The sequence below is a fragment of the Coturnix japonica genome, chromosome 2 (assembly GCF_001577835.2).
Source record: "Coturnix japonica isolate 7356 chromosome 2, Coturnix japonica 2.1, whole genome shotgun sequence".
In the NCBI taxonomy this organism is placed as follows: Eukaryota; Metazoa; Chordata; class Aves; order Galliformes; family Phasianidae; genus Coturnix; species Coturnix japonica.
In genome coordinates this window covers 91,070,679-91,095,857 of record NC_029517.1, presented here as the reverse complement: position 1 = coordinate 91,095,857, position 25,179 = coordinate 91,070,679, and the positions used below count along the sequence as shown (strand labels likewise).

Below are 25,179 nucleotides of genomic sequence, written 5' to 3'. Positions count from 1 at the left end.
TTGCAGACACACAATTTGTTCTAGTCCAATGATCTCATTAATCTGTATGGATTAGTTCATGCAGTGGCAAACAGTAATAATTCATCAACAAAGGGAGAACACACAGGGTTAGAGAAAGTTTGCAAGAAGCACACTACATTTATTATTATATTTAGGTGTGAAAACACATTACTTAGGAGCTGACTATATATAGGCTGGTGTGTGTTAGAAGAGATAAATACCACATTAGACGATCAGAATGACATTCCTTCTTTCTGGATGACTATGAAGTGTAATTGACAGTGCCCTCCTACAGTGGTTCACAAGAGCCGTGTGAAGAAGTCTGATTTGTGAAGGTGAACAGTCTACATGGGTGCAGTGACTGTGAAAGTGTGGCTGTGATGCAATACATAAGATCTACAAATAAAGTATTATTTCTGGACAACATTGTAAAACAGAATAATTAGTTACCAATAGGTGTTGAAAACATCTTCACTTAAGTATATAGATATATATATACCATTGAACAAAGCAATATAAAACAGCTTACCAATCGCTGCTTTCACTTCTATAGGCTCTGAATCCTGGGAAAATTCACTGAGTCCAGCTGCATTAACAGCCCTGACTCTGAAAATGTACTTCTCTCCATTGATGAGTCCATGGCAAATGAATCTAAAACAAACCAGTAAATGAATTCTTAGAGTATTATGAAGAAAATAAAATTCTTAAGGGGTGTAAGAGAAGCATTTCTTCCCTAAAATTTATTCTGGTTTTTGAAAATTGAGGTTAAGATATGAATCCAGTAATTATATGAAGGTCGGAGAAAGCAGAACAAAGTATCTAAGAACCTAGTTCCTGCAAATAGATTGTCTAAACTCACATATTTTATACAAACCCTTCTTTACCAATGCTCCTTCCCATCTAAGATTCTACAAGTTCTTGTGTTACAGAAGGGTCTATATTACTTTTGCTAATATATAAGATTCATCCTTCCTAATGGAAACAATGGAAAAATTTACAGAAATAAGGCCTGTATTTGCTTAAGGGATACCTTCATGACAATAAGTAGAAGGCAGCCTTAGCACAAGTCCCCATCATTCACTTCCAGTTAGAAATGAAAAACTGCTGTGGTCACAAAAATTCCTAGGCATTTAGCAAGAGTGTCCAAACTTTTATGGCACTTTCATTGTACTATAACCTAAGTCAAACAAGCTATTCTATTAGTACAGTTTTTACTGCTATGTTATATAATGTTTACATTTCAAAAAGTCACATATATTTTTTTCAAGTTGTTCCTCCTGAAAATAACCACAGTTCCTCAAGACATGAAATTATGCCTTTGGGGGGGAAAAAAAAACACCACAAAAGACACACCCATGTTTGTAAAATGTTTCAACATTTTCCTCTGAAAAAATACTTTTCAGTATGTACTTCAAGTTTATTTTACTTCATGTTCTTTTTCTTTTGCTCTCTACTTCATAACATTACAATTCTGTGCTTCCAAGGCTGACATCACACAACAATGTAGGCAGCAAAAATAGCATCTAAAATATAAAATGTATTCCAAAACTAAAGATTTTACTTTGGGGAAAAAAGAAAAAAAAACTGAAATTTTCAGAACAGAACTTTCACTACTCATTTCTCCGGACTTTGCCAAAGCATTACCTTTTACCTGGATATCCACAGAGAGAGACTTTCAAAACATCAAAATGTATTGCATCAAATAAACTGTGAGATACAGCTACTGCTTTGAAATGGTCTCAGTCAAAATACCAGTAGATAACACACAGCCTGTGCCTGTCTGCATCATACATTATATTGTGCAGAATAAAACTGCAGTGACAGGAACAAAAGCAGCGTAGTTCTGTAGCAGTAGATAGTAATTCAAATCATTTTTCATTATTATTATTATATATTTTTTTAAAGAGAATAAAGGTCACATTTTATATTTTGAAACACGCAAACAGCGTGAAGCTTCACCAACTCTTGATGCAACCACAGCATAAATAACAGCAATACATACGAGAGCTTATAATATTGGCACAAGTGGCTTATGAGCATCCATTAACATTGTGGTAATTGCAAGCAATAGAGCAGTTATATTTCCTCCTGACATGCTACATACACAGGCCCAGAAATGTTTATAGCAGTCTTCCAACTGAAGGATTTTGTTTTCAAACACAATGTAGTTCAGTTTTCCACATTTGTAAGTTCACTCATTTCTCATCACACTGGTGGATACAATAGCTAGTGAGCTGTTTATCTTCTCTTCACTTCCAGTATCCATGTTTCCTCCACACCCCTTGACTAATTGGTTTTGATATAAAGGTGATTATAAATTACTTTTGGACAAGAACAACACTTTGAGATACGTTTTTTTAACATCTTACAAGAGCGTAAGAATGATTCCAGCCCACTGGCTACCACAGAACAATTACTACTACTAGAAGTATTACTAACAGCTGAAAACATATACAAGCAATCAATCAAAAAATGAAAAAAAAAAACAAAACCCCTGAACAACCATCTGGTAACCACAGTCTCTGTGTTTTAAAATCCATTACCTTGTGCCTTTGACTGGATTGTTGTTGCATGGTTCCCAATGACCAGATCCAACCACGCTTGCCTCAATGTAATATCCAACCAGCTCCTTGGCATCTGGCGGCTCTGTCCAAGTGACAACAACAGAAGTATCTGTGTTTCTAGTTGGCATAATACGGCCAGGAGCTTTGGGAATATCTGGAGGAAATAAACATTAATGAATTAATGACCATCCAGAAAAAAAAAAAATCACAAAAATAAAAACCCAAAAACAAAAATTAAGAGTGACATTCTGATTCTCTTTTAGCACTGATAATACACTTTTAACCTCCACAAAAAATCCTGTGATCTCAAGCAATTAATTGACTTGACTTCATTCCAGTGACTTGGAGCTTTCTAAAAGAGAAAAAGTGTCAGACGCATTCTGAAGATCTTTGTGCAGGGCACAGAAGCAGTCAGAATGCAATGATTGTATTAAACAACAAAATGCACCTTAAGAAACACTTAGAAATTTGAATTCCTTAAGAAATTCAAAGGGACCAGTCTTATTCTTCTTCTTAAGGAACGTAGTTTATATAAATCAAACTGAAGTGAAATGAGACAACCTAGGAATTTGGTTCAAATCTGCATTGGTGTTCTGGAAGAAAATGCCAATGTAGACAAAGCTACTATGCAGCTAACGGACAAGTTACTAACTCTTTATTGTGGGGAACATCTGGGACTTTTTTCCAGTAGAAATAGTTTCTGCATCCATATAAGTATTAAACCTTTCACGTTTGTTTGATTTGGCAAACAAGGAAGGTAAAACTCTGCTTAAGTCTGGGCTTATGTTCAATAAGGCCTCCAAAACAGAATGGTTTTGTAACTTATTGAGGTATCATTTTCTTCCACTCTTCTTTGCAGCCTTTGTGGTTCTTGGCATCATTATTTGCATCTTAATTCCCTTGTTTTGTATCTGCCATTTGACCTAACGTTAAAAGTTTGACAACCCGATCGAAAATTATCTTATCTGAAGGGAATAAATCACTGACTACTCTTCGTTTTCAAGCTAGAAGCTGAGCAGCTATCTTCAGGCAAAACAACCACATAGCAAAGATAACTTAATATGATCACTCACCAAGTTTGTCATCCACCACAGTGGCTTCAGTTGCTTCTGAAGGCTCACCGATTCCAGCTGAATTGCAACAGCGAACCCGGAAGCAATAGGATTTGCCTTCAGACAAATCAAAAACTGCAAAGCGAGGGGACTTCACAGGGATCTCGGTGTTCACCCTTTGCCAGTCCTCTGTGCCAGCAACACACTGCAGTCAAACCCAGAAACAGCATTTTGAACAAAACTCTCAGAACACTGAGTCTGACCTGACAAGGCCTCCTACCTGGACCATGAAAGGTGTGTCTGCTATGGAGAATAGGAAGTCATGTTTCTGGTTTTAGCCATTCCACTATATAAGTGTATTTCAAAGCTTATTAATCTACCAGATGTCCAGTGACTGCAGAAATCACACATACAAGTTTACTGATTTCAATTTTACAAAGCTAAACACCTCTCCACAGCAAAGAACTGTCATTTTTAACTGCATTCAGTTCTGCACCTTATTCTCCAGACAATTTGCAATAGGAGTTCTGCAGATATTCAACACCATCCATGGAACGCATTGCTGCTAAATGGTGTTGTGCCACTCCTGAGAATGTTTCTGAGGTGGCTTCCAGGATTAATGAAGATGTACATTTAATCTATGAATTGTTTTTATTTCTATGCTAGAAGTTCTACTTACCATGGTCACTTATACTGTCAATATTAGTAATTAATTTTTGCCTTATGTTAAAAATAATTTCAAAGAATATCCTGGTTTCTGAAAGATTTCAAACACTCAGAAAAACTTTACCTAGATATTTTGCATTAATGTTCAGTATTCTGCATGCAGCAGGTTGTCAAAAAATCAAAATAGGTTGATTTTTCCCTATTACATGGAAACTCAAAATTAATGTATTCACCCCCCATAAGTCTGTTGCTAAGTGAAATTCTTTTCTTTAGACCAGATTTCATGAGAGAGATGAAAAACATGTAATGGGAAGATATTTATGCCTCCCATGATGACAGCTCTAGAGCGATAAGAAAAAGCACTGACTAAAAGTTTGTGGGAGTCATGAGGTACTAGTAAAATAGTGATGGTGAAGATATTTCTGGGCCAGTTACCATGCAAAGAAGAGCTCAGAAAACAAAGACACTGAAATGAAAAGTGATTTGGTTCTAAAAAATAAATTTTGTCATCTCAGTTGAGGCGGTAAAGTACAATTGAAAGCCAATGTAGAGGATAAATATGGGAAGGCAGCTGGAGAAGCACACCACCCACTGTCTTACTGTGATCACATCCACTGGTTGGTCTCCAGAAACATTTAGCAAGTGTTGATCAATGACAGTGGGAGGAATGACACACCTTTGCTTCATACACACTTCCAGGTCAGACGCCAATTTGTCAGACTGCCCCTCTGCTGCCATCTGTCACATGGCAACAAAATGCAATAGAATATTGGTGGGAAGGTTCAACCTCTGCTGCCATATCACCAGCATCCACCACTGATGTCACTGGCCAACATCATAAAATAGGAGGCGTTACTTTTGTAGCAGCCTTCAGACAAATGATATACATACAACTGTGACTTCGCACCACACTTACTCACCATAGTGAGTTTGTCAGCCTGTCTACCCTATGGCAGGTCAATGACACCAATCAGAAAAGGATATTACAGTGTATGACACATTCTGCAACCATTTTTATAAATTCCTGTCTTAGTAGTTTATTTTAATCTAATAATTACGTTAATGAAGTTCTATCCCTAGCTTGCAAGTGGAAATGAAATTTCATCAAAGATAATGTTAAAGAAGATTGCTACAACATGATTCTGATTTTCTCTCATTTTACCTTTTCCACAAAGTACATGATACCCTCATGGCCCCGCTGTCCAGGAGGTTTCCAGCTCAGCACAACATAGTTCTTGGTGGCTTCAATAACTTGGAGGTCAGTAGGTGGACCAGGAACGACACCCTCTGAAACATGGGGTAGAAAAGTAGGAAATGGAAACGAGTGTGAATTTCTTCACATTCTTCACATTCAATGTTTCAGAAACAGTACTATTGTTAAAGCATAGGACAAGCATTAATATACCTTTGCACTCAATGCTTTTGGAAAACTTAGGGTTTAAAGTTATCTAAAAGCCAGTTTTAAATGTTCTTGGTTTAATGCTAAGCATGTTTGTTTATTATGTCCTGAATAATGAAACCTCACCCAAAGCTGGAGCTGTTCAAGGCTGAGTGACTCTAAGAACAATTCTAAGAACTTTGAGTGTGTGCCAAAGTCCTCTGAACTCAATGGAAGTTTTCCTAGTTACTCAGCCAGGCTTTTGTAGGCAAAAGGGCTGTGTTTACCTGCAGGTTCTTCCTCAGTGACAATAATCTGTCCTGTCCAAGGAGCAGAAGGGTGACCTGAAACAGATTCAAGAGAGATCACATAAATAAGTCTTCAGAAACTTTTGAAATAATGAGAAAACCAACAAGAATGTCATTTGCAAGCTTCATATGAGCTCCATTCTTGGTGACTATTCATGTAGGGATACTCAAAGCTAGTTTTAAGGCTTGAATATTGAAAGCCATATACTCCAAAGACATATACTCCTTCCTTAAATTTCTCTGAAGTCACTAAAGCGACAAGCAGAGGTATTTGTCTCACCCAGTTCATGTGTTTTACAGAATTAACTTCCACTTTACCTTTCCCACACAGTTCATTTAGTTTAACAACTCACTCATTAAAGAGCCAAATTCCTGCAGGCTGCTCTTTCTCTCCTTTTAATCCACTTTCCTTCACATTATCAGCTTTCAAAACAAGGGCCATTGTCACACATGGGAAGTGCTAGACCTGACAATATATGCATCGATATGGTCTGGGTGGCTTTCTCTGTGCCCCAGCAGTTATCATGATATCACAGCTATGTATCAAGCTATTAACCAGAACAACACATTTTCAGAGATAATCTTTGCAGCTGTTGTTCTCCACCTCAACATGTTTCACTTTTTGTTGGCTAATTTGCTTTGGAAGTATGAGCAAAGATTGAACAGAGGTTCATGATAGTGAAGAGGAGGGGATACAATGGGAATAAGCCACTGAGATCAGACTCCCTCTTTGGAGACAGTTTCAAGTCTTTGCAGTGTAAAGAAAAAGCCACTGTAACTCAGGTTTCAAATGTCTGAGCACAGTATTTTCTTGTGGCAAACCTGCTTCCTCCAGCCTTCTGGTCTTATTCAGGTTGGAAACCTCGATCATCTGGTAGCTGGCTGTACCTTACAGCGCCAAACACAGTAAGACATGTAAGTTGGGACTGTTGGAAACCTGTAGCTGTGCATACAATACCCCTTTCACACTGGACCATTTCAAGTAGTAAAACTTCAAGGATGAGTAGAAATAAATGAATTTTAGGCATATGACTTTGGTATATGGGTAGAGATTTTGAAGCAAACTCCTCATCAAAGCCTTTGCATCTGGGATATCACCCAGCCACAGGAAAAATATCCTTGGCTTGTAAAATGTTAACTGCCATTTATATAACTTCCATAACAGCTTGGGTTCTGTTGGGCTGCCCTGATATTTTGCTGATGTTACTGCAGGACTCTGGTTTTCACATGGGCTGTGGCACACAGAGAAGCTATTTGCAGGGTCTGCTTGGCTATTTTGTTGGTGGAACAAAAACAGGGCTCAAGCAATTTACTTTCCTGTGCTTTTTCCCTTCTTCATGCAAGTTCAGAACACAGCGCTGCTGCCAGCAGAAGCTGTTAGAGCTTTTGGAACCCTGTGCAAAGAGCTCTGAGATGATTCCTTCTTGGCAAATGTGCCTCCAAAGAATATTTTGTTTTTGCATTGCTCCCTCTAGTGGGATTCCAAAGGCTTATGAGTAAATAAGTCAGACTTTTTTTTTTTCTTTTTTTTTTTTTTTTGAGTTATGACTTCTTAAATCTCTCACACAAGCTGCAGGAAGAACATCTTACTTCTCATTCTGGCTCTGTCTGCAGGATCCAGGGCAGCCACAGCCTCTGACACGCGGGATGGTAGGCTAACACCAGCTTTGTTCACAGCTCGAACTCGGAAGATGTAGGAGCGGCCCTCAATTAGACCAGTGACAGGAAAACGAGCAAACTTCACTGGAGTCTCATTGCACTGGGTCCAGTGAGTGGTGCCAACCTCACACCTGCAAAACACAAACAAGACAAGCGGTGCTTGGAAGGGAAGAACACAAGCACAGGGCACCCAGCCCTCAGATTTCCAGTCATGTCCATTCACTGGACATTCCCAGCTTCTTCAGCAGTGTTGTCTGCTGATGACACAGAAGCAGCTGCAGGAGGGGGGTCAGGGCTGTAGGGCCATCTGGGAATGCACTAAATCCCTTGCAGCTGCGCTCCTTCTTTCCTGAACTGGAGACATGGGCACAACTCACTTCAAACTGTTCAAACCCTTCAAAGCATGCTCTGGGACACCTGGGGCGTGTCTGCTTCAGCATATTTGAAGGGATGTGAAATACATGGATCCTCTGCAGTTGCCAGAAGCAGAGTTCATCATCTGTGACCAAACCAGATCTCAGATGTCCGTGACAAGAACTGAAGTTGGACACTCAGTAACAAAGCTCTGAATTCAGGAGCAAATGTAGAATGAAGGAGGTAAAGGCAAGAGAAGCAAAATGCCCCTTGCCTTGCAGTTGCCCTTTGTGATAACATCCCTCAATAGCCTACTTTTAAAATGAGGAGTTATTATTAAGAGCCTAGTCCTACTTTTTGTTTAGAATTATTTAATGAATGTCAAAGAGCTAGAGCGTCCTACCACAGCACAGTTATGGCAACAACTCTTAATCATACACTGTCAAACCAGCAAAAGTTATATTCAAACTGAAGCAATGTTCAATATTTGATTGCTGTGATGTTAGAATTTTTTTTCACAAAACAATCTCTCCCTTTTATATTTATATAGAGAGGGCATAATATATTGGCATGCTTATAAAATACATCTATATGCAAATACAACACATACATTTACATGCATCTAAATAAATCCATAGGACTTTGGTGTTTCTAATGACATATTCTGGTACTAAAATTGAAACCAGCTCTGAAAACTTCACTCTAAGTCCTGAAATACTGATTGGATTTCTTAAATCCCAAACTTCTGGAATCCCACCACTGTGTGACAGCTTCCATTTGCATATAGAATCACAGAATCATTCAGGTTGGAAAAGACCAACAACCAACCCATCCCCACTGTGCCCACTGATCACATCCCTCAGTGCCACATCCACACAGTTCTACAACACCTCCAGGGATGGTGACTGTACCACCTCCTTGGGCAGCCTGTGCCAGTGCCCAAACACTTTTTCTAAGAAGACACTTTTCCTAATATCCAACCTGAACCTCCCCTCACACAACTTGAGGCCATATTTTTAGAACTACGTATTTCCAAATCTTATTGTTGAAGAGAAAAACATGTAGGGGTCATTTGCATTCAGCTTGTGAACCTAATTGCTCAAAAAACAACAGCCCGTAAAAGAAGTCCAACTACCTCTGAGATCACATTTTGCTTTCTGGTACATGGTAAATGTTTGGCTGCAGGGGATGATGTGGGTAGATCCAATCCTGTGAGCCCCCAACACCACAATGTCCTGAGGCCTCTCGAGCCTCACAGGAATCAGCGAGGGCTGAGCAGGAACTCACATAATCATTTCTATGTACTTAAGTGAAGCAGACCTTTATTATTCTCATTAAAATTATACCAGGTCCAGCCAGCCTAAACCAAAAAAAAAGGTTTTTTTTTTTTGTGGACAGCAAGAAGAGTGAAAATAAAAATGACCGCTTTATCTCATGCTTTTAAATGTGATTTCAGGTTTTTGAGTTAGAATGTACAGCAATACAAATTTTCCACATCAGCATGCTTGCTGACCTGTCAATAAAGTATCCGAGGATGGGGTTTCCTCCATCAACAGCTGGCTGCTTCCAGGACACAATGACATAATCCTTGTTGGCATCTAAGCACTGCACATCCAGTGGTGCGCCAGGGGCTCCTGGGATCTCAGCATCAGCATCTATGAGGATGGAGACACAGATTTCCTGATATGAAACAAGGTTGCTTCATAACTTTTTTTTTTTTTTTTTTTTTTTTAAGGACAAAACTCTATTCCTGCAGAGCCAAGAAAAAGTTTCAAAAGCTCTTTGGTTTTATACTGGTGGTGTCTTTTCAGGTTTTGATTTTTGCAACATTTACAAATGCATTTACAGCATATTGTAAACATAGTTGATCTAGGCATTTTTAATACATATTAGTACCATGGATTCTAATGAGGTAGCTGCCAGAGACACAGCCAATGTGCATGAAAACTTGGAAAACTGTCCATTTACCTGCAATGTTACTTAGAAGATTAGGCTGACATTTTATCTTGCCGTTATTCAGTGGTTCAGTCAAAAGATTTTAGTCTCAGAATATACACAGTGCAGTCTCACTCACTGCCATACACCTCCATGAAAATACTGACTGTGGAAACAGCTCTGACCGCCCTTCAGATCTCATCTGCCCCTACAGTGAGAGCTGGGAGGCAAAGCCTCTTCAAACCTTTGTGTCATTTTTGTTGCTTTTTTTTTTCAAGGTCATCCTCTAAAATGATCAGTGTTGTTAGGCTACTGTTTGCTGGACTCTCAGATGCATAACAAAGACATCTGATGAAGAAAAGACCAATCTGAACACTATTTTATTTTTCAAATGAATGAAATACCTTCACACATAGTCTTTCATTGTTTGGTTTGGGTTGGATATGAGCTGAAAAGGTGTCAAGACCTTTTCAAGTTGAATTATACCACAGATTTTGGAATACAAACTTCCTTAGGATGAGCATACTGTTCCTCTCAAGCATTTGTCACACATATGAAATTGTTGGTGTCACAGGTCTCCGACTCTAACATCAGCTTCCAGACAAATCTTACCCAAAGCTTAAAAATCAGAGCATAGTTCTGGGCACTGGTAATTACAATGTTTACACAGTCATAATTCATCGTGAGAGATGTAGAGATGTAGGGCAAAATAACCCTTGCAAGAAGATTATATGAAAGATTTTTAAAGAGAGATTGTTTCTCTATAGAACGGAGAGTTTCTACAGTCATAAGTAATGTTACTCAAGCCTCACTACTTCTAAAAACGACCTGACTTAAGACAAGACAGCTGTACATAACTAAAGAAAAATGCTTTGCTAACAAATGTTGTTCTTGCATTCCATCTAAACCCCATACTTTTATGAAGGCTTGATGCTTCAGGGTGCTACAGGATTTTGTATTACAAGTTATGTCAGTTCCAGTTTTTTCTGCTTTTGGCTTTCAGAAATAAATGTCTTATATGAGTATGGATCATGCTTGATTAAATAAAATGGTAGTCTTTAGAGAAAAATATAAACAAATACTTCTCCCTATATCTTTCCTTTTATGCATAGTTGCATCACATGGAATTTTTGAAGCTCTGCCAAAGTTTTTGAGTCCAGTTTCTAACTACAGCTAACTAGGTATAATTTTTAAAATGCGTAGAGTAACCAATCCATTTAACATAGCAAAATAATAAGAGCATTAAGGGCAATAACAAGATATCTTCAATATCTCCCTATAATTGGCTTGAATTATCTATATCTCTTGCTTGATAGAACACAAGACACCATGGTTTCTTTCCAAGACAGACTAGGAAATAGCTGGAACAATCAGCATTGCTCATCAGCCTCACTGGTGCTAGGATTTCATCCCTGGCTGCTTGCTGATGAATGCTGACCTGTAGCCATGGTAAGAGGAACCCATTTTTTCTGAACCTGCCAAGTCCCGGTGTTGCAAGCCTGACTGAGCACCCTGCTCACCTCCATCAATGCAGGAGGATTTCTGTAAGTGATGCAAAATGTCAGCTCCTTTCACTTAAACACCCAGCTAAGAGTTTGTACTCAACTTGTCTACAAATTAGGAGGAGCAGTGAGAAGTATGCTGGCCAAATGAGGCTGTGCAGAGAATGAAAGTAGAATATAATTAATCTAATTAGAATTTGGCAAGTGCACCAGTTGGCTAGTAAAATACTCTTGTGAAAGGGGTAGCTGGTTCACAGTCAGGTCATACTTTCATTGCTGTAAGTGCTAGAAGATGTAGCGGGAATGAGGGTGATCATTTATTTATAAGGTAGCCCAATTTAAAACTTGGCAAGGAAAGCAATCCCTGATTCTTCTCCTTGTTGCTCGGTTTCACACACACATTCTAGCAAACACTTTCCTCGAGCGACAAAAACATTTGATTCAGTTATATTTTCCAAGCAGGCTGTTATCTCTCACACAGCTTTGCTAAACTTGGGAACACAGCACCACTCTGAACACATTCTCAGAGCCAAAGATTTCCAGAGTCTTTTGAATTAGCATTACATGCTTCAGCTGCTTTTAGCAGCTGGGACAGATATAGAGTCATCACGTAACCTGATAAGCCACTGTTCTTCTTAAAGAAATACTTGCTCTAATAGAAATACAAGGAAGTTTTGCATGGTACAAGCAAACAACACCCAGAGGAATAACATTTTAATTCTGTGCTTAAATTAAGGTGGCATATTCTCTGCTTTTCCTTACAGAATCACAGAAGGGTGAGGTTGGCAGAGACTTCTGTGTCCACCAGATCCCATCCCAGTTCCAGAAGAATCACCCAGAGCAGGGGTCCAGGGTTGTGTCCATTTGGGCTTTGAATGTCTCCTCCACAACCTCTTCAGGTACCAATACTCAACAACCACCACAGTAAAAAAGTGTTTTCTTAGATTTGAAAAGTTGAAATGGACTTTTCCTTTTTTTGTCCACTGTCTCTTGTCCTTTCACTGGGCACCAAAAAAGTGTCTCACTCTATACTCACTCTTCACATTAGGCATCTACACACACTGATGAGATACCCTTTGATCCCTCTCATCCCCAGACAGAACAGACACAGATCTCTCCTCATGTGTCAGATGTTCCTTTCACTTTGCAGCCCTTCACTGGACATCCTCCAGTATGTTCATGGCTCCATATACTGGAGAGTCCAGAACTAGACCCAGCACTCCAAACATGCCTTACCAGGTGATCCTTCCCTCCACCTGCTGGTGACCATGCTCCTAATGCAGCCCAGAATATCACCGGCATTTGCTACAAGGACACATTGCTGGTTCATGTTCATCCTATTGTTCACTGTGATCCCAAGAGCCTTTTCTGCAAAGCTGCTTTCCAAAAACTCAGTTCCCAGTCTGTAATGGTGCATGTGGTTATTCTTCTCCAAGTGGTGATCTCTGTATTTCCTTTCTACTGTATTTTTTCTGAGCATTGTGCATTAGTGAAAACCTCTCAAATGGAACAAAAAAATCTTGATCTGCAGTTCAGGCAGTGTGAGATGGCTATGAAAATACATTATAAAGTTACTTCATAGAGTTATCCTTTTTTGAATTATGTTCGGTACTGTTCCCAAACTGAAGCTGAGAAAGAGTGAAGTTACATGAACAACAAAAATTTCATCCCCAGAATGCCAATATGGTTTACAAGCTTTCTCAAATGTGGCACCAAAGCTTTAGGAATGCAGTTTTTCCAAAGATAACACTTGGAAGCTGTAATGCTAAAATCAATTGTATAAAATATTTATATAAATTAATATAATTCATTATATGTAAGCTATTATATTATGTAAACATATATAAACATATATAAGTTAGAAATAAACACCTAAAATGACTGAGATTTACTTTGCCAAAAGGTTTTCCTCATTTCTCCAGTGATGTGGTTCATAAGCAGTATCCTACCTCGAACAAAGACATAACCACTGTACTCTTCATAGTATTCTCCCATCACCACACGCAGAGTGTAAAGACCTTCATCTTCTTTGTTCGCATGAGTCAGTGTTAATGAAGCTCTTTCCCCAGACCAGTGCATCTGGACCCATTTGGATGGTGTAATAAGAACACCTATAAATTAGAGGATTTCATGAGAATTAGCTGAATGCATTGAGAATGCTGTGTATAGCTTGAAATAGATTGGAAATACACAAGAGACTATCCTTACTGTTCAATTTTCTGTCTTCAAAGACAGTCATAGATGAAAGCCAACTTTGGTCTCAGAGTTTAACTTTAGAATGTAAGGAGCTTTTAGGTGGTTGCTGCACAACAGCCTCATGTAATTACTCAAGAAATGTAATAAACAGGAAAAGCTACAGAGACTATGTGGATGGGTCACAGAGAAGTTACTGCTTGTAAAATGTTTTTAGTATTTAAGCTTAAGAAAGAAAGAAAAGATAAAAGACATTTTCTCATCCCTTCCTCCATTTTCTAACAGTAGTTTCAATTCAAAATGCTAAATTTGGAACAGCTTTGAACTAAAATAGAGAAAATATTCCTGTTAATGAAACCAAGAAAGTATGTGATACATCTTGACACTCACACGTACTGAAATTATAAACATCTACATTGAATAAATTTATATTTCTTTGTGTCAAATGTTCTCACCGTTGCGGTACCACTCGATGTCTGGTTTGAAGCGCTTGATATCAGGACTGATGACAACCGTGCAGCCCAGACTCATTGTCTCACCTTCCCTCCCAAACATTACCTCAAACGTGTCAACAAACTTGATTTCGAACCTGGAAGCGAAGCCATGTGGAGTAACACCAACTGTACAAGGGAAAAAAGTCTGGCTGCTTACTTATTCTTTCATTTCATGATAAGAGTAGTAAGCAACAGTGCCCAGTGATTATAAATACAAAATCAGGTGAAGTTTAAGGTATGAACAGAAACAGCACAGTATTCAGTATCTATATTCAGAGGTTACTCCACGGTCACATAATCCAGGCACCTACATATCACAAAGAAACAGCTATTTCTTTATGCGTACAATTTCAGTTCAGTTTTTCAGGGAAAGGCTCCTTCAGAATTTCATAACATAATTTCCAAAATTTCAGATGTGGTGTATTATCATTTTATCATAATGTGTATGCTTGTAATTTAAACTCGCTTCTATTTATGACTACTGATTTATTCAAGTAAAATGATGTTAGCGAATACTCCTTTTTTATTTCCCTCCGTAACTCTTTGCTCCATCTCAGGACAGTTATGTGTCCACTCAGTCTTCATATTTTTACCCTAAGTAGATATTTTTAACGAACTTTTAAAATTAAAATGAGCTCTCCACTCCCTCAGGCTTTCAGGTGACCTGTGCTTGTTCCTGAATTTACCTTTCCTGATGTTATATAACCTGAACAACAGAAATGTTTGAGTTGGAAGAGACCTATAAAGGTCATCTAGTCCAACTTCCCTGCAATGAACAAGGATATCTACTGCTAGATTAGAGATAGAATATCCTATTTGCCTTATACCCATGTCTGACATAGGTGCTTTTCATCATTCTCCTGAAAACAGCTCTGCTGATAACACTTAGGGTCACTTTCCTCTTTTCTGCAACTGTCCTATGCTAGTAGCTCACAGTCTTCCTGTGAACAGTGCACACAGATAAACTGGTATCTTTTGCTTCCATTACTAAATGATAAATTCCAAGTAACACTGGAAACTCATGGCCTTGCATTTTGTAATATTATGAATGACCTTTATTCTGTTATTTCAGAGCTTCACTACATAAAGGACTTATCATATGCCTTTGCAGCACATCCCTCAGCCTCCTTGTGATGCTGCAATAAGGTCTTGGGGCCCTTATGTCACTCAGTGTACATAAATTGTTGGATTTTCTTAGCATTTCTGATGATGGAAGTATCCATGCAATACTGTAAATCACTTCAAACTGTGAAGCTAGATGCTTGGGTAAAACAAAACAAAACAAAAACAATTTAATTTTTTTTTTAACTTGATATAGCCAACATATTCAGATTTGCGCCCAGCTATGCGCATTTGCACCACATGCAATCACATAGCAGCAGAGTATTAAGTTAGCAGTGTACTGACACATATGCACCCCCCAGGCCTTTTCTCCTGGACATGTTTTTACATATTGCATGAAGTGAACTGTCTCTCTTTTTGACAGATGTTATTTCACAGTCAAATGCAATACTAAAATGATGCTTCCTGTGTGAATAAATAGCCACAGACCTATAAGGCAATGCTGTTTCACCTATCAAATTAGATTAACGCACCTGAAATGGAAGAACACAGTACCTGAGGATGACCTGCTCTTTTTTCAAATAATTTTACAAAATATTCTGCCTAATCATTTGTCATGATGTCACTATCACAAATGAATGTGTCAAATAAGCATATATTGCAACTTACAGCTCAGAGGCATGGAAAATGTCCCAGCATGCAAATGGCTTGCATCAATTTCTCCTTTATACCCTAGATGTGCAAAGAGAAAAAGAGCAGTCAGTATTATCACTAAGGGGACACCCTAAGCCAGAGAAATAGAAATATGCATTAAAAAGAAAAGAAACATTTTGCAAACCTACTCTTTACCACAAGGGAAGCATAAGCCGAAATTTCTCCTTTAACATTCATAGCAGATGCCCGGTACTGAGCGATGTCATCAAAATCACATCTAAAATGATAGAAATGGTTAGGTTGGACATCCGTAACTGCCTGGCAAACCCTTTGTTCTAGACCAAAAAAAGCCTTCAGAAATCTGGGTAAAATCTACAAATAAGTAAAAGCTCAGGAATTATGCTCTGGGCACTGGATTGGTTATAGACATTAAGTTTTTGTCTATGTTCAAAAGACAGTGAAAAGAAATTAATGTTAAATATTCATTCAGAGTTGAAATTAAGATTACAGCAGAAGTAGGAATTAAATATATGACAAAGTTCATCTCCTGTCTCCAAGTTTTCTCTAGTTTACTCCCTTCTGTGGAGATGTGCCTAATGCAGAAACTGTAGAAATGGTAAATACAGTATTCTCAAAGGGCACCTAGTGGTATCTAGATAGTAAAAACGAGATTGTTGCTGATTGTCAGTGCTTTTGAACACAATATTACTGCAAAAATTTCCAAATTGGAAGATGAATACTATTAAAGAACTTTGTGTGTGTGTGTGTGTGTACAAGTGAGGACTCCTTGGTCCTGTTCCTCTTTTCATTAAGAACCAGGATGTTCCTAAATCTGAAATACTGTTAACTAATATTTTTACCTTGAACTAGATTTTTCTCATATTTAACTGTGCTTATGCAGGACAAATGGAAAAAGTATGTTTCTGAGTCAACCATAAAAAGAATTATATAGATCAATTACTCAGTTAGATAAATTGAATATCCTCTATTGAGGAAAACCAGAACTGCTTCAGTATTTAACAGACAGCGTTAATCTCAGCTGTATAAACTTGATACTTCTTATCCCCAAGAGAAATGTCCGCATTTTGCAGGTCTCCATCTATAGCAACATTTCAGTTCAAGTTATTTGTTAAATGGTCTAACATTCCCTTACTCGCTAATCTCCAGGGAGTGCAACCCGTATCGATTTTCAATGGTATATTTGCCAGGATGAGCCTGTACATCAATGGGAACATTGTTTTTGTACCTGTGGAAAAGCAAAGAAACAATAAATCAGAAGTGGAAAAATATACATATACTATAAAAGGTCACATAGGTGGTATTTTAAATGCTTAATCAATTTCTGCATGTTTCTCCTAGATAAATTATAATTTATCCTGGGAAGACATATCTTTAGAAGCTTAACTTCTATCTCTCACCTGCCCCACATGAATTTTATTTTCTTGCTAAAGGAAAAATAGTCTTGAACAGAATGAAAAGAAGCTTATGTTACCATGAATTTCAGGTTATTACATGTTAAAGAATGGAAAATTCACATGAGAAATGTTTCAGCATTTTCTGAATTGCAAATAATGCAAATTCTGCAGTGTCCTTGGCTACTGAGTATCATGCATACTTGGTCTGCATATTTGGTTATTTGATCTAGTTTAAAAACAGCATATTCACAGGAATGCCATTTAAGAAATTACTGGTTTTATGGTTTTTTGTTTTGTGTGTGTGTGTGTAACCCTCAAAGCAGGCAGAATTAGATTGGTAAAAAGAAGTGGTCTTCATGACAAAGTGCAAGGCAGCAAGGCATCTAGTGAAAGCTATAATACAGAAACCAACTCTGCTTTCACATGCATCTGCTACGAGTATTTTCTAGTACAGGTATATACCAGGAGAAGTTTACAGGTCAGAATTCCTGGCAAGTAATTTGAAGGAATGAAGCAGTACTGATCAGTAATGAGCTGACTGCTGATGTCAGAATTTATTTGAACGTTTGCATAAGACTCCCAGAGGAAGAATTTGGTAGTAGGTTCTTCATCATCAACCACTGCTTAAAAGGTCGCTCATTCTGAACAGTACATGAAGTTCCTAGATAAAACTTAAGTCTTGAATGAGTTGCAGTGATCTGGAGTGAACTAGCAACAGAAGTCTAGTAAAACTAAAAAAAAGTACTGAATACAATTCAGTGTTAGGTTTGGTTTGCGGTCCATAAAGAAGGAATGTGCTCTGAGATTGTCCAACCCTTTAGTGTAGCTTTCTCCATGCTGTGTGGATGAGGGAAGAGGAAATACAAAGCACAATAAATATCTTCATCTCACACTTTGATGTAACCCAAATAAACCTTTATTTTCATAAGTCATAACAGATAGCCAGACAGAAAGCTTTGCTTTTTCATTTCTGATTTTAAGTATGAGTCTATCTCACAATTATTAATCAGGAAGGAGAAGCAGTTTGCTGCCAGTGGCATGCCCCACTTCACCAAACAAATCAGTAACACGCAATTGTATTTTTTACCAAAAAATACAATGAGTACATCTCTAAAGCTGAGCATTGCCTTACAGCACTTTCAGCATTGTGGAATAAAGAATATTTCCCTGGCTACAAATATTTGAGAATTGTAATACACTGTGATTTATCCAGGCACCAAAGTGAGTGAAAAGCACTCAATGATTTTCATCCCGATCGTCCCTTCAGTAAAACATCTATGAAGAGGGAATTGATGCAGGGTAATACCCTCTGTTTTAGACTCCAAATATGTGCAGATCTACTTGGCTTCATTACACTTCATTATCCTGACCTACAGCATTGTTCCACTAGAAGTGAATCCATTTAACTTCTGGACAGCGGTGCCCACAGGACTGGCAACATCTGAGCAATGTAATATTCTCTGTCCTGTGTCAAATAATTCTATAGAAAATAGAATAACGTTACCAATTCTTAACATTTTCTAGTGAATGCAAAATTGCATAGAACATGACTGGCCTTGGTCCAAGGGCATCCCTTGGATCCTGTTGGCACTGAAGGCATTTGGTAGCATGTGTTGATGGGCAGAATTAAGCTTTAACAGAGTTACTCTAGCAAGGAGAAAAATTTTACTTCATTTGTGTTGATTATCAAATTATTTTTAAAAATGATTTAATTTTTGCTGATTTATATTTATCTATGGAAAGAATAGCGCTCGTCTTAGAAGGACCATTTGTTATTTCTGGAAACACAGATTCCAAAAGAGCCAAGTCATTAGCTAATGTTGGACTGCAACCTCCCACTGTCATTACGCATTGGTAGTTTATGCTTTCTGCTACTGGTTTCAAATGTCCTGGGTTTTCCATAAGCTTTTTCTAAGGGAGTCAGGACAGCTGCAACACACAGTAAGATTTTCTTTAGTGAAAGTCTGTGAAGCTTTCTAATCTATCATGCACAACATGAGAAGGTCTTCAATGCTTATACAAAGAATGACTCTTTGGAAAATACTACTGACATTTAGCCAGAAATTCTGAATGCAAGCTGACAGAACCAGGTCAGTACTGCTCTGTAACTCTGAGCAAAGACACCTGCTGAAAGGGTTGAGCTCATTTTTCTCATTAGTAGCTCACGGCAAACTAAAGTCCCTTTAGAGTTCAAATGTATTATAAAATAATGCATTAATTTCCATCATCCATATTTAGCATGTAGATGAAAGGGTGATTCACAGCAAGAGCAAAGGCAAATAACTGAAGGCTTGGTTTTTAAGCATGCCAATTTTCAGGGCAAGGTGGATCTCGAGCAAAATGCAAATGGCCCTGCTCTTGTCTTCTTGGTTAAGTTCATGTTACAGAGATGGATTACAGCCACAAGTGCAGCAGAACATTATTCATATTCAACAGAGACCAGATCTGAGGTGTTTGTCCTGCTTTAGGAGGAACATCAAAATACTGCATTTACAGCTCTTAAGCAATTGGAAACATGTGCCTGTAAAAGGCTTGTAAAGGTTGCCTAGTCTAAAGAAAAACTTCCCGAGCATCAGCTCTGGCCTATTAATGTACCTTTTAGTGTTTCTTCTTGTTAAGCCCTGAAAATATTTTTTTAAGACCTAAATAAACACAGACTCCACTAAGCAACTCAAGTAATTAATTACAAAATAAGATTCTTACTTAACACTATGATATAATAGCAGTATTCTATCATCTCCACAAAAAAGAATCTTCACAGGACACATTCCTCATTAATGCTTAACACCAAGCAGGGGCTTATTCTTTGTTCATTTTATATGCATATCCATATGGTTATACACACATTATAGAAGAATCTTTCAAGTTAAAAACTAGTGTCAAAACTCATTTTACATTTGAAGAAAAATTATTATGTATTGTCTTAGTGACTTGATTGTGTGGCTTAAAAGTGATTAGAAAAAATAGCATAATAAACAGCAAGACTGTAAAGCTTCACAAGTCTCTGTTAATTTAGTTAAACTACATTTCATTCAGGATAAACTTTAACTCAAGAATCAAACAGCACCTTCAGCTATGGCAAAGAACGTATTATGGAGTTCTTACAATAATGATTTAATCCAAAGATCTAGTGAATGGAAAGCTCTCATTAGACTCCAAAATTTCAGAAGATTTGGTTAATCCTACATCTTTCCATAGCATTTGACTTCAGATAATCAGGATGTGACCTCTATGAACATCTGGTGTAATGAGATTTCATTTTCATAGAGGCTGCATAATATATCTACTCAATAGCCAAGCAGCTAGTTCTTTTTCATAGAATCATAGAATCATAGGATGGCCTGGGTTGAAAAGGATTACAGTGATCATCCAGTTTCAAGCCCCCTGCTATGTGCAGGGTTGCCAACCACCAGGCCAGGCTCCCCAGAGCCACATCCAGTCTGGCCTTGTTAATGCTCTGTTTAATGGCATTGGTAGACTGAAGAGAAGTACGTGGAATACACTCTTTTATGGATAGTACTGATGATAAATTGTACTGCTATTTTTCCTTCATCAGAAGACAGAAAGTGTAAATTGGATGTTTATACGAAAAACATGCATGATACCTGTGTATCATTGCTACCAAGTACTTCTGGTACTTTGTTTTTGTACAGCGACTTGAAAGGGCTAGGGTGGCCTCAAAAGCTGTATTTTCAGACATTCTGTATTTTTACTGGAAAATATGCTGCATTTACTGGGTTGACTTTGAGTGATACATATACAAACTTACCAGGTAACACGGGGTGCTGGCCAGCCAGCCACTGTACAATGAAATTTGACATTTTGCTTTTCCCAGATAGTGTGAGAACGAGGTTTGATGACAAACTCAGGAGGATGTAGAAGTTTATCTTGATTCAACTTTTTGTGAAATGCCTGAGTATCTTCTAGCTGGAAAAGGAACATCTCATTATAAACTTCATTATTTACAAGTGCAAAACACTAAAACTAAAAAGTGGTTTTGAATTTTTAAAAAGCAATTTTCAATCTAAAATCCAGGTAAGAATATTTAATGTATATATCTCACTTGAACACACACAGAAAAAGTTTTTATATTCAAGAGTTCATCCTTCCAAAATAACTAGATTTGGTTTAACTGTAACTTCCCCTCAAAATGATACTAAATAAAATCATGTTTAAATTTTAAATTAAATTAATTAATTAAATTAAAATTCAATTGAAAAGATACTCACCCTCTGGTCACAACATATTCATAATCAACATCTGATTATATTTTTAAAGATTTGCACAGAAGTATCAAAGCTACCCAAAATTAAACATTCAGTTCCAGATGCTGACAATTGCCTCCCTTATTTTCACACTGTAATTAAAACACTGAAATAAACACCTTGGACAAACTTGTGCCCAGACCATAAAATGTGAGGAATTATCCCATCACCTTCTTATCACCAAGTACTGCCTAAAAACTGCCTTGTGGTTCAGGTGGGGTAGGTTGTGCCACTTACATAGGTGTGAGCACAGCAAAAAGTGTATTCTCCTGTTCCATTCTGCCTCCCTCTCTCCCAACACTGTCTGATGCCTCCTTTCTTCCCACCTAACACCAAGATAACTAGAATTTAAGTCACTGAAAATACTTTCATTGAAAATACTTCAGGATTTACTAACATGATTGCTATTGCTCTTAGTGTAAATCAGGGCTGTGATGTGAGAGTAGACGCCTAGCTGTACATTTCTATTTTACCGTTTTCTTCAGGGCCACACGCTCTGCAGACTCCCGTATCGCCACTTTCCTTGACTTCTTCTCATGATGTTCCTCTTCAGAGACAGACTTGGCCACCTTGCTGACACTAACTCCTTCACCAGTCGCAAAGAGGTTCCTTCTGGCAACGTAGGCAGCACTCTCTTTGATTCTTTCTTCTTCTGTGTCTGTGATCCCACTGATGTTTACTTCACTGAAAGAAGGTTTAAAAAGCAGAATCCCATTGGAAAATGCAGAGAACATATTCCACTTATATTTTCTATTAAGCCAGCCAACTACAGAGGATATTGAAATGCCAACGGTCTTTCATAATGTATTTCTGCCTTAAAGATCGTTACTTCTGTAACAGTCCACAGGTATTCAGAGCAGAACCATGGAATGACAACGAATTCACTCCCTCTTTTAAGTCATGGCCATTTTCAATGCCCCCTCTGTACAAACACGCCGAGTACAGGCTGCCCAGGGAGGTTGTGGATGCGCCGTCCTTGGAGGTGACCAGTTGGACAGGGCCCTGGGCAACCTGATCTAGTAAAGTGTATGTTTGGTGGCCCTGCCAGGCAGGGGGGTTGGAACTACATGATCCTTGAGGTCCCTTCCAACCCGGTCATTCTGTGTTCTGTGATTCTGTGATTCTGTGATTCTGTGATTCTGAGTAAATTTTCCAAACAGTGATGAGTTTAAAGCACATCCACATATCTGTTAGGCTCAAGGACAGTGATGTACAGACCTAGCCTTAGCAGTAAGAATATCAAAGGGCAGCATAATTGTAGCAGTATAACAATATTCTTCCTTGAGATCTCTTTCATTTTTATTTTTTTTTTTTTTTTTGTATAGGAGAACAACACTGAATATATGACATAAGCTCTCTTTGTTCATAAAAAGTTCAGTCCTTTAATCTTTGCAGAATCACTGACCTTCCAAGTGTTTTTTAAGGAGTGGAATAAGGATTTCCTTGAAGCATTTCTACAAAATTAGGATGCAAAGAACTTGTATTCCCAACAGCTCCAATCCTGTTTTCAAATGCACACATGGAAGTACTATTGAGATCATGGTGTTTTGGCACCATCAGGGCATCATAGACTCTATAGTAACACATATACAATGAGAGTTCCTTGACCTAAGGAGGACATTATTACATTTAATAATTACAATTATTAACATTCTACTGAGTTTATTTACTTTAGGTCAGAGGGCTGGAGCATCTCTCCTATGAATACAGGCTGAGGAAGCTGGGCTTGTTCAGCTTGAAGAAGTAAAGGCTCTGAGAAGATCTCATTGAGGCCTTCCAGCACTTGAAGGGAGACCAACCTTTTACATGGTGTGATAGTGATAGTACAAGGTGAAATGACTTTAAACTAAAAGAGGGGAGATGTAGTTGAGATGTCAGGGGAAATTTTTCACAGAAAGAGCAGTGAGGCATTGGCACAGGCAGCCCAGAGGAGCTGTGGATGTTCCATCCCTGGCTCAAGACCAGGTTGGATGGGGCCCTGGGCAGCCTGATCCAGCCCCCTAAGGCAGGAGGATTGGAAATGAATGATCTTTAAGGTCCTTTCCAACCCAAGCCATTTTATGCAGTTTCTATGAACATTAGATGGCACGATGAAGAGGCTCTGTTTGAGTACTGAACAAGCTGTCTTGCAAACACTACAGAGAGAAAAGCCACTGTTCATTTCCAGGATACACTCAAGCACAGCCTCGCTGTTTGATCATAAAATGCTTCTGCTGCATATCAAAATGATTTTCTGTTTTCTCTAAGATTACTTACATTATGCGTTTGATAGGACATCTCAACATTAAGGAAAATTTGGATTCAAGCCCATAACTAACTGTCCAACCCCTTATGCTTAGTGCAAAATGTCAATTCAGCGAGATGCAATAGTCAAGCAGTGGAGTATGCTGTAAGCATAATTACTCATAAAAGATCCTCAAAAGGCTAGAAGATTTAACAGCTTAGAGCTTTGACTTCCCTCACACGTTCAAACTCTGCCTTTCTGTATTTCAGGGTACTTCAGTGATCCTTAAATATATCAGTGTGATGATTCTCTTCACACCAGCACACCAGCTCTTCCCAGAGATATCTGAGCTGAGGAGATAGGACAAATTTCTAAAGACAATTTTGAAAGCCTGGTTTCATGCATATGAATGCAGTTATCTACATTCAGCTTTAATGAATCAGTGGCATTCTGTCTCAAAGGCAAACTGACATTACTTCCTTGATAACAGCAATTAAGATCTCAGCAACTATACAATATGAACCTCCAGGAATAAAAGCATCTCCTAGGAGCTGATGAATCCCCAGTCTAATACAGGATTCAGCCTAGTTGTCTGCAGTAATGGTCCCTAGAGGCTTTTGTTCAACAGTATTAAATATTTAGTTGTGCTAAGCATTTTTCTCTTGCTGTAATCTTCCCAGATCAAAGAAAAACAAGTTTCCTTCAGTGATGAATGCATCAGAAGCAGCAGTCAGTACGGTTTAAGAATTGATTCTGCAGCCACATCTCAAGTGTTTCAATAGAATATAATTTTTTAACAGAAACAAGATCAAACTCCAAATGAAATACACAAATTAGTATTTAAAGAGTATCTACCATCTGCAGTTCTTTGGTTTATACTTGTTAGTAGCTGCAAACAGTCCCATAACCCATACCAAGTGTTTTTAGCACCTATGGCGTTACATCAAGTGTCATTATGTGGAATAATAGCTACCTTTCCCTAATTTTATTTTGCAAGCATAAGGCTGTGTTTCAGAAAAATACATATGAACTGAATAATCTGAGCAAAGGATTATTTATTTATTTGTTTGTTTATTCCAGCAGAATCTGATGGTCTGAAATAGAAGCAAATCACATAAAGGGTGACATAGTGCTGAAGGTCATCGAGCAGCACAGACATCAGTGCCAATGAACGCACGTAGACCTGATCTTTATAAATAACTATTCCTTGTCAAAGCTATCTCCCCATGGGAAACTACACACCCATTTCATGGAGGAATTTGGGAATGACATATAACATGCACATGATTCAGCTGCTATCTTTTAAACAAAAATAAACACCTGACAGGAATGTGGCATGCAACTTCCACAGCCTTGGCATGTGCTTATGGACATGATGCTGACAGAAAAAGAAGCCTAAAAAAGTATCCCAAACATTTCATGCCCTGTTGAGTTGGCATTGCATGCCTTTCTTA

General features: G+C 38.2%; 1 protein-coding gene across 6 annotated transcripts in view; it reads right to left on the bottom strand.

The window, feature by feature from the left end:
* The window catches only part of LOC107310014 (phosphatidate phosphatase LPIN2-like), a 110,872-nt gene that overhangs the window by 72,282 nt on the left and 13,411 nt on the right, over positions 1–25,179 (bottom strand). For all 6 annotated transcript variants that reach the window (XM_015855244.1, XM_015855245.1, XM_015855246.1 and 3 more), the window contains 14 exons: positions 21,975–22,185; positions 21,006–21,163; positions 16,975–17,067; positions 16,010–16,098; positions 15,837–15,899; positions 14,067–14,231; positions 13,368–13,529; positions 9,495–9,636; positions 7,559–7,758; positions 5,948–6,004; positions 5,445–5,569; positions 3,638–3,821; positions 2,544–2,718; positions 530–651 (listed from right to left, as the gene is read on the bottom strand). In XM_015855244.1, coding sequence (XP_015710730.1) covers positions 530–651; positions 2,544–2,718; positions 3,638–3,821; positions 5,445–5,569; positions 5,948–6,004; positions 7,559–7,758; positions 9,495–9,636; positions 13,368–13,529; positions 14,067–14,231; positions 15,837–15,899; positions 16,010–16,098; positions 16,975–17,067; positions 21,006–21,163; positions 21,975–22,185 — 1,946 coding nt within the window. The remainder of the gene's footprint in view (positions 1–529; positions 652–2,543; positions 2,719–3,637; positions 3,822–5,444; positions 5,570–5,947; positions 6,005–7,558; positions 7,759–9,494; positions 9,637–13,367; positions 13,530–14,066; positions 14,232–15,836; positions 15,900–16,009; positions 16,099–16,974; positions 17,068–21,005; positions 21,164–21,974; positions 22,186–25,179) is intronic.